Here is a 10,469-nt window from a genome sequence, read left to right as displayed (position 1 = left end):
ATACCACGCCCTCAGGGTGGGGAACAGGCAGGCGCAGTCACATCTGAGGCTTGGTTTCCTTTATGAAGCGTATTGTTGCCTTTAAAGAGCGCTGGCTTTAAGGCCACTGGGCTGGCCCTCGAGCCGTACTGAGCTAGCTGCTCTCTCACACGAATCTCCTCTCCCCTGCAGACTGGAGCTCCTGCCTCCATCTCTCTGCTCTGCATCTTCCATCTTCCATGTGGAGTGTGCGTGACTGGCCTCACAGACCACAAGGCCTCACAAATAGGGGAGGATGGGAGTGTTGCCTGAAAACCCAGCGGAGGAGCGTGCAACATGGCAGGGAGGGAAGAGTTGGCTGAGGAGCAAGGCAGGACGTACAGAGACGTGTGGGGAGGCAGCAGGGGCTTGTACAGCAGCGGGCGAGAGCCCCAATCGCGCTGGCTTTGAGTAAGACCCCACTAAAGCTACAGCCGCCTCTGCCTCGAAGGAGGCGCTCCTCACACAGACCAAACACCACTGCTCAGGGGAAAGAAGACAGTTTATTAAAAAATAAGTTAGCACAAACACAGCCTAGAGCACAGAGCACCAAGGGAAGCAGTCAGAACATCTGCCCAAGAAATTTAAAACAAAGACCGATTTTTAAACTACCTTTAGGGTGCCCTCTCCTGCCCAAAGTCGGCTGCCCCGCTGCACCTGAAGGAGTCCCGAGTTCCCAGGGCCTCGCTAATGGAGCAAGGGAGAAACGGTGACTGCCCCAGACAAAGCGCCACTCCTGCCCCCTATGCCTCACCACAGACCCTAGCAAGCCAGAAGGGTAACACCAGCATCGAAACCATCGCGCATAAAAAAAAGGGAGCAACCCCACATTCCTCCCCAGAAACCTACCCACTTATGTCCCGCCTCAACGCTCCCACAGTCCTGGCCAAATGCATCCACCCACGCCTAGATCCATGTCCCCACCCAGGCGTGCTGTACACAGAGGCACACACTGGCCTTTGCGCCGCTTTCCCCCTCTTCCCAGCCACACGAGCAGCAACCAGACAGATGGACAAGCTTGAGTCTCTGCGAGCACCTGGGCGGTGTGTGCGCTCGCACTGGAGTCTCTTTCGTGCCCCAAGCACACCGCGCACTACTGCGCCTTCTTCCCCTCCATCAGATGGCCATTCAGACAGTTGCCGTTCAGATGCATGGGGCTGGCACTCTTTCCCCAGTACCACACAATGGCTTTGTACAGGGCATAGGCAACAGACGCCAGACAGAGAAGGAAGAGAGCAAGGATATCCAGGCAGAAGTACTCGTAGAAGGAGAGGTCGTAGACGGCTGGGCGAAGGTACGGTGCCCCGTCGTGGCGGAGGATGTACTCCAGCCAGTACACCGTGCGGTTCAGAGCGTGCATAGGCGTGTCTCGGTGCAGGGCTGAGATCTGCTTGGCTGCTTTATTGTAGCTGCAAGAGGGGAAGCAAAAAAAGTTAAAAAGTCACCCGCTGTTATTTCACAGTCACTTCTCTGGGTAGAACAGCCCCTTCTGACCCATGACGGGCCCGAAGCCTACAAGGAACCAAGCAGCCTCAACTCTCACCTCTCATGAGCAGGCTCTAGATCTGTTCCCCAGGTCCTTACAATCACCGTCACTGATAGTTTTACTCCTGTTAGCCCTGCAGAGCCGATGCAGCTATGGCCATGCCAGCCAGAGTCTGTTCTGCCTCACGCATCATGAGCGGAGCGGTCAGCTAAACTCTAGTGACAGAATCTTTGTAACAGGCATCACCGTCAGAGGCTTGAAGGACCCGGCTGGATTCTCACATCCTAGGGGGAGCAGGCAGGTGGCAGAGGCCCTTTTCTGACTCTGGGCTTGATCCTGCCTAGTGCCAAGCACCCTGACGTCAACAGCAGTTGAGAGTACTTAGTAATTTAAGGGAGCGGGCAAGATGACAACACTTCAATCACAGGATCCTGCCAAGTCCTCTCAGGAGCATTCTAGCCAGTATCACCCAGAAGTCACTTGCTAGCCCAAGGGTCTTAAAAAGCAGGTGAAGAATAGTATCTAGTAGATACAAGCCCTAGCACTGTCTGTACTTACTAGTCTCCACATAAAGGTAGTTTGGGCACGACCAAACAGATTGCAAAGTGAGGCCTTAGGTGGACCCGATAACATGCTGCTATTGAGGGGGAGGAGTTTTGAACAGCAGCATCTCAGGGAGCATTCCAAGGGAAACCCAAATAAAACCAGATCAGTTTCCCCTTCACCATAAAGACGGGCAGACCTGTGGTTTTGGCTGCTGCCGGCATCAGTCTTAAAAATCAGAAGGCACTGGAGTGTCCAGGCAAGTGAGCGACACACCTGGTGGAACCACTGCTTGAGCCCATGGTTATGGGCTTCCAAATGGAGGATGCAACCAACTGTTCATCTTCTCCCCTTTAACCCAACAGCTCCATCACTCAGAGAGCCTCACCTGGGGTTGGAGAGAACGGTGACTATGGCCTGGTAAAGGTCCTCTTCGCTTACTCGGCTCCAGTCCATGAGAATCCCCATCCCTTTTGCCTGAACTCTTGTCATGATGTCGAACTGGTCCCCATAGAAAGGGAACCCCACAATTGGCACTCCGTGATAAATTGCTTCGAATATGCCATTCATCCCACAGTGGCTGATGAAGGCTTTCACGTTGGAGTGACCTACAGAGAAGCAAGAGACGGTGATCCCCCTGCAGATGCCCCAATTTGCTCAGGCCTTCTCCATACAAACACTTGCTGTACCCGTACAGGTTTGGGAGAAACAGGGCATGTCTTGGGGATAGGAGGAGGGTGCAGAACCCTGAAGGACCCCACCATCTCCTGCCATGACACTAGGCTGACCAGACAGCAAGTATGAAAAATCGGGACAGAACCTGGGGGGTAATAGGTGCCTATATAAGACAAAGCCCCAAATATTGGGACTGTCCCTATAAAAATCAGGCATCTGGTCACTCTACATGACACTGAGCTGGTCAGACCCTGAAGAAGCAGAAGGGGTGGAGGTTGGTTTCACTAGATAAGGAAGCGATTGTTTTCTGATCAGACGCGCTCTGGATGTCACACACTACAGTGGCATTTTCTTTGCTCTGGTTGTGAGTAAAACCCTGAATTACAGCATTTCTCTCCCTGTCTTACCCAGCAGGTCGTTCTGGGGCAACCACTCCATCATCAGCGTATTCTCACCCAGGTTATTTGGCTTCTGACCAAAGTATCTGCCAGAAAAAACAGAGAAGGGAAACCAAGAGAAAACGGACTGAGCTGGAATCACCCTTGGAAACCCAATTCCCCACCAAACTATATCCAGAGATAAAGGCGCCCCCTCACCTCCACACGACCCTCTGAGGAAGGCGTGCAAACGCCCCAGCCATCTTCTCCACCAAGTCGCTCGGGAGCGCTCGGATCCCAATGCCAAAGGAGACAACGACAACACCAGCATCCGCAGCTTCCACCCAGCGGCGCAAGCCCTGCAGGTGAACACGCACAACTGTGCCTCACAGCCTGTCCTCCAGAGGGCTTGGACACCCCACCACCACCATGGGAAAGCCCTCCCTGCAGAGGGGGAAGCTTCACCCATCAGTACCTGTAGAACTTCCGCTTTCATGGACACAATCTGGCTATAAAGAACGCCTTCCCCACTGCACCCCGCACAAGGTGGTCTCACTGAGCTGGCATATGGTTCTAGAAAACAGCTGTGTTTTCAGATCATAGCTTTGCCAGGCAAGAGCAAAGTTACCTGGGCTCGGGTCAGCCTCTCAGCTGGTGTTGGGAACTATCAAGAGAGCCAGTTTCATGATGCTGCTTTGAAAAGCTCTGAGCAGCAGGAGCGGGGACTGGAGTCACTAACCAGTGAGGAGGACCCCAAAAATACAGGCCCAGGCCTGGATAGGAGTGGAGACTTGTCCTCTTCTAGAAACCAGGCAGGTCTGGAAGGGATGTGAGGAGAACTGGGCACCTTCTCCATCCCAGCATCAGAAAGGACTTACTAGCCAGATGCAGATATGAAAGGAGCCCCTGAAGCAGGGCCTAGGGACAGTACCTGACAGAAATCCCAGCAACGCCCCTCTCCCAGCAGCGGATCTCAGGGTCTCATTAGGATTTTGCTGATGGGAAGCGCCCATCCTTGTCTTTAGTACCTATCGCTGGCTAATTGATTTAGTCCTTCAGGCCCAGATCCTCAAAAGGTATTTTGGCCTTGGCTACACTGGCGGTGTACAGCGCTGCAACTTGCTGCGCTCAGGGGTGTGAAAAAACACACCCCTGAGTGCAGCGAGTACAGCGCTGTAAAGCGCCAGTGTAATCAGAGCCTGCAGCGCTGCACGCTCGCTCGCAGCGCTGCAAGTTATTCCCCTCGGAGAGGTGGAGTACATACAGCGCTGCGAGAGCTCTCACACCGTGGCAGCACTGTGAAGTCCCGAGTGTAGCCAAGGCTGGTTTTGAGGATCTGGGCCCCAGTTACTAGATGTAGGCAGTGGTGCTGGAGCTACAGGTGCTGCCGCACCCCTGGCTTGACGTAGTAATAACAAACACCAAATACATGATTTTCATCATTGGCACCCCCACTATAAAAATTGTCCCAGCACTCCTGGGTGTAGGTAGGTTTTCCAGGCTGCCAAAAGGCTGAGTGTACACACGCACGCACACACCCCGGACTCTCTTTAGCAAAGGGAATTTAGCCAGCTGGCTCATTATGGAGCTGCAGTAGCAAACATAGGGAACCAGTTTTCCCTTAGACTGATTTGGACTGATCCCAATTCTTATCTCCACCTCCTTGACCCCTCCGGTTTCCCATGGCTCTTCTCCTAACATAAGAGGATTTCAGGGGAAGGTTTTCAAAACTACTTCAAGGAAGGGGATGTCCAATTCCCATCAAGCACCTTTGAAAAATCTCTCTCTAACCTCCAACTTCCTTAAAAACAAATGTTGACAAGGGCTTAGTTAATATGTGTGAGGAATTTTTTCCCCTCTCTTCCAGTTTTCAAAAAAAACCCAAAAGAATGGGGTATGAGGGAAGATTCAAGGGAGGAAAAAGCAACTTCATCTAGAAACTGCAAATCTTGCATTTGCCCTCAAAAAGGCCTACTGTCAGAGTATGATGTGTCAGCAGGTGAAAGGGTCTATTCCAGAGTTATTCTCATACAATATCTGACCCTTTAAGACCCCTGGCAAGTGCTGGTTGGGTTTTTAACCCTTTCTTGACAGCGTGGGTCATTCTGTCAGCAAGAAGATCAGAAATTAAATTAAATGATTGGAGATTCTCTTGAATGTCAAGGAAAGGTTTTCTTCTGGAGGTGCAACTGTCTGTAAAACCTACATTTTTAAAGGAGCAGGAAATTCTGGTGCCCCTCCTCTACTTGTGCTACATTGATGACATCTTCATCATATGGACCCACGGAAAGGAGGCCCTTGAAGAATTCTACCTTGAAGATTTCAACAATTTCTACCCCACCATCAACCTCAGCCTGAACCAGTCCACACAAGAGATCCACTTCCTGGACACTACAGTGCAAATAAGTGATGGTCACATAAACACCACCCTATACTGGAAACCTACTGACAACTATACTTACCTACATGCCTTCAGCTTCCATCCAGGACACATCACACGACCCATTGTCATAGCCAAGCCCTAAGATACAACCAAATTTGCTCCAATCCCTCAGACAGAGACAAACACCTACAGGATCTTTATCAAGCATTCTTAAAACTACAATACCCACCTGGGGAAGTGAGGAAACAGATTAACAGAGCAAGACGGGTACTCAGAAATCACCTACTACAGGACAGGCCCAACAAGGAAAACAACAGAACACCACTGGCCATCACGTACAGCCCCCAGTTAAAACCTCTCCAGCGCATTATCAATGATCTACAGCCTATCTTGGAAAACGATCCCTCACTCTCACAGACCTTGGGATGCAGGCCAGTTCTCGCTTACAGACAACCCCCCAACCTGAAGCAAATACACACCACTCCACAGAAACACCAACCCAGGAATCAATCCCTGTAGCAAACCGCGTTGCCTACTCTGTCCCCATATCTACTCTGGCAACACCATCAGAGGACCCAACCACATCAGCCACACCATCAAGGGCTCATTCACCTGCACATCTACTAATGTTATATATGCCATCATGTGCCAGCAATGCCCCCCTGCCATGTACATTGGCCAAACCGGACAGTCCCTACGTAAAAGAATAAATGGACACAAATCGGACATCAGGAATGGTAACATACAAAAGCCAGTAGGTGAACACTTCAATCTCCCTGGTCATTCTATTATAGATTTAAAAGTCACTATTCTTTAACAAAAAAACTTCAGAAACAGACTTCAAAGAGAAACAGCAGAACTAACATTCATTTGCAAATTTAACACCATTAATTTGGGCTTGAATAGGGACTGGGAGTGGCTGGCTCATTACAGAAGCAGCTTTGCCTCTCCTGGAATTGACACCTCCTTATCTATTATTGGGAGTGGACTACATCCACCCTGATTGAATTGGCCCTGTCAACACTGGTTCTGCACTTGTGAGGTACTCCCTTCTCTTCATGTGTCATTATATAATGCCTGCATCTGTAATTTTCACTCGATGCATCTGAAGAAGTGATGTTTTTTACCCACGAAAGCTTATGCCCAAATAAATCTGTTAGTCTTTAAGGTGCCACCGGACTCCTTGTTGTTTGAGGAAATTCTGGGTATTTAAGAAGTAGCTATAAATCCTGTAAATAGATAAATTACCCACATTATAATAAAAACCCAACATCAGAAGTTCCGGAATTTCATCGTTAAAGCTCTCTCTGGAAATGCAGCCGACCTTGTATCAATGCCCACCCACTCACCAAGAATGTCCTTTAACACAAATACTAATCCACATTTCCAGCACAGACCACAAACTCTCAGCTACCTTAAATACAATAAGGATATAAAGATCCAGAGCTACTGGGATTGCTTCCATCCTGGGACATCAGGGTTTGGGCCCCAGTTCAAAATGGAAATATCTTAATCTACATGCAGGTCTACAAATGCCTTCCTCTCCCAAGCCCTAGCATCCTACAACCCAAACGCAAACAGCTGAACCACCAACCATCTCACCTCTTAACCCTTTGAGTACAGCATCTCATAGCCAGTGTTCCACTACAGGCCAAGTCTTGCAAGATGCTGGGCATATGGCTGATCCAGAATAGAATGCTTAAGCACACCAGTAATCCCATGGAAGGCAACTGGACAACTCACATTTAAAGGTAAGCACGTGCTTGAGTGCTTTGCTGGATTTGGCTTAGCACCTGGCAGGATTGGCCCAGGCCTCATCCACCCTCTCATATATATGTGGGGTGTTCTGAACTGTATCTGTAGCCTCCCCACGTTACTCAGGCACCATGAGGAAGGGTGGTTACCCACAGGGGCAGAGTCAAGGATAGTTGTGGAACTTTTATTCCAAAGTTCTCAACTTAAAAAGAGTGTTGCACCTAACATTCTACCACTCATGATTTCATTGATATTTATCGACAATCTTAACCAAGCCTGTCATCTGAGGCTGGCATTTTGTCTCAGTTTCAATCCATTGGCTGGGCATGGGGACCCTCCTGACAAGCCAGGCCACCTTAGCCTGTTCTCTCTGAAGATTTCCAGCATTCCTCCAAGTAGCAGAGCTCCACCAGTGGTAGCAGCTATGGGAACTCTAGTGTAGTCAGGGCTCCTGACACTCAATTCCAATTGCAGGGAAGTGTCACATCTGTACAACCCCATGGAAGAGAACAGGATTAGCACAGGGGAAACTGAGGAGCAAAGTCTGGCTTCCAGAATGTAGTACTGGTGATGCTACATAGGAACAGCCATAGTGGGTCAGACCCATGGCCCATCTAGCCCAACATCCTGTCTTCCGACGGTGGCTGGTGACAGATGCTTCAGAGGGAATGAACAGAACAGGGCAATTTCAAGTGATCCATCATCTGTCACTGAGTCCCCGCTATTTGCGGGGCTGGCAGCTGTGGGAGGGGAGAAACTTTCTTTTAACTTGTAAATGGAGCAGATTCAATATGGGATCAGAGCGAGAATAAGCAGGAAGCCCGGGCAAAGTTTTTATTGTAAAAAGGTCACTTATGGAGGCTGGGAGGATCAAGGGAACAGGATTAAAAGGAAAACCTGGGGAGGCTTCAAAGACTGGTGAAGCAATAGGACAACAGAGAGGAGACTGCTCAGTTCAAAGCCCAGAAGAAGTCAATATTGGGCTTTTCCCAGGTCGGTATAGGGACTATCATTGCCAGTGCAGAACTCCCCAGCACTGTCAGATGGAGGCAGCGTTACAGGCTCCCGACATGGGATGGGGGACCCAAAACTGCATCCCACCTCCCCCTCAACCCCAACACACACTTGTGAACTGTAGAGAGCTGCCGTACAGGTTTCACAGCCTGTGGCACAATTTGTGAAGCTCAGGGGTGCTGATCAGGTCCCTCAAGGGAAAAGACTGATCTCTGATTACAGCCCTTAGACGCCCTGGCCAGGACCAGAAAAGTTAACCTCAGAACTCTAAAGCCAGCAGCCCCTGTAAGCAGCCCCTCCTCCTGTACTTACCACAGGAAGGGGCTTTTCAGGCTCAGCGAGGATTCCCCCAGTGAAAATGACATGGGGGAGCGTGGGCCTGGGAAAGTCTAGCACCACATCATTGCACAGGAAGAAGAGGCTGGTCCCATAGACAAGCTCCAGCATGGACTTCTGCGGCTCCACCCCGTGTTTCTGCATGAGGCGGTCGAACTTGGGCAGGATGACCAGCTTGGTGGCGATGCGAGTGATCACGTAGACCAGGAGATTCCAAGTCCGGCCCACCAGCCCCATCCTGTCCGTCATCAGGGAGTTGAACTCGGGGACATAGGCGATGGGGGAAGTGGCACCGATCTCAGCTGGGTACCAGAAGCCGGTGGAGATCACGGCGTATTTGACGCCAAGGAGGTGGGCCAGAATGAAGCCACACATCTCGTTGGGGTCTACCAAGAACAAGTCAAAGCCCTCACCCTGGAGCTGCTGCAGGAGGGCTGCATCCCCCAGCACTAGATCACAGTTTTCCAAGTACTTTTCCAGGAAGGAGAAGATCTCCAGGGAGGTCTTCTTCCCCTGGAAGACACGCTTTATCTTCTCCTGCACCCAGGCGTCCGCGCTCTCCGTGCTGAAGATCCCCCTGTACGTTTGCACTCGGAGGCCTGGCAGGAAGGGCTCGGATTCCCGACCCTCGTGGAGGAGAAGTGTGGCGTTGTGACCCCGGTCATTCAGTGCCTCCGCCACCCGCATGAAGACCCGAAGGTGGCTGTCAAAGACGATGGTGGGCATCACCAGCACTTTGGCACCATGGCAACAGTCCAGACTGAAAGCGGCCACCATGAGGAGGACAGCAACGGGGTGCGGCGGGAGCCTCATCTCCATCGCTGCAGAGAGAGAAACGGGCAGTTACTGACCGACTCGTGCTGTAGGTCCTGGACACTGTCTCTGTGGGCTGTGGAGAAGGGAAGGTGCCCTGTGTGGTCACCATCTACTGATGGAGACTTTCCACAGGCAGGGTCACATATTTAATATGACTCAGGCTTCTCCATGCATCGTTTTCCCCTCTTCCTCCTCATCTGTTTCTGTGTTCTGTAGTTTCCCACAAGGAGGTCCTAAGTGGATTTCCCCTGCCTCTTCCCCCCACCACTACTTTTTAAAGTCTGGGGCTGCTCTGGAAAAGCAGCACTTTCCCTCACAGCAGACCAGCTCCCTGGGTGTGTCTGATAAGTCTTTACTGCTGTTTACACACGGGCAGAGCCAGTGCAGCTTGGTAAGGAAGCTGGATTCTGCCCCGGCTTATGTACCTACAGCAGGCCTGTTTACGAAGCTCCAATCCGCGATGTCCACGCAAGCTTGCTGAAAGGACAGCAGGCTCACAGAGGCTGCGCCGACGGCACAGTTTGGCCTGCAACTCCTTTATTACTGGTGATGATGCACATGAGGGAAAGCGCTCAGCTCGCCCCTCAGATCCCAGGCTACATGTTGCAGGGCCGGCGGCTACTACTCAACCGAACAAGGCTGAGACAGAACAAGTGTTCAGCCTGTTTCCCAGAGAGGAGCTGCACTCTCAAAGGAGAGAGCACTAAGCAGTGAGACCCCGACTGTGGCGAGCAGAGAGGATGCAAGATTGTGGCCCAACCAGACCTGCTCACGAGGCAACTGGGCCTCAGCACAGTTTGAACATCTGAGGAGCCACACAGCAGCTTCTCCTGTGGCCATAGGAACACCAAAAGAGGGTGTACAGGATTGTACAGTTGGCTGGAGGAAGGGGAAAGCCAGCTGTGGAAGGAGCAGCAGAAGGGGCCCACAGGACTTGCAGGGGTGGGAGGGAAGTGGGGTGGGGAGGACTCACAAAGCCGTGGCTGCAATACAGCATTCCTAAGACACCCCCTCCCCCAGGGAACGCCTTCATATTGCTACATAATTCCCAATTGGAAGCAAAGTT

At 51.2% G+C, this 10,469-nt stretch overlaps 1 protein-coding gene across 1 annotated transcript; it reads right to left on the bottom strand.

Moving 5' to 3' along the window:
* Window positions 1–1,111: 1,111 nt before the first annotated feature.
* On the bottom strand, window positions 1,112–9,406 carry LOC135881696 (2-hydroxyacylsphingosine 1-beta-galactosyltransferase-like). The gene is made up of 5 exons (XM_065408369.1): window positions 8,564–9,406; window positions 3,319–3,458; window positions 3,130–3,206; window positions 2,436–2,655; window positions 1,112–1,427 (listed from the first exon to the last, which is right to left on the bottom strand). Exons 1-5 carry the CDS (start codon window positions 9,404–9,406, stop codon window positions 1,112–1,114), a joined length of 1,596 nt encoding a protein of 531 aa, XP_065264441.1.
* Window positions 9,407–10,469: the final 1,063 nt, after the last annotated feature.

Source organism: Emys orbicularis, chromosome 7 (assembly GCF_028017835.1).
Source record: "Emys orbicularis isolate rEmyOrb1 chromosome 7, rEmyOrb1.hap1, whole genome shotgun sequence".
In the NCBI taxonomy this organism is placed as follows: domain Eukaryota; kingdom Metazoa; phylum Chordata; order Testudines; family Emydidae; genus Emys; species Emys orbicularis.
The sequence above is the reverse complement of the archived record's forward strand: the minus strand, read 5'-3'. Positions and strand labels throughout refer to the sequence as shown.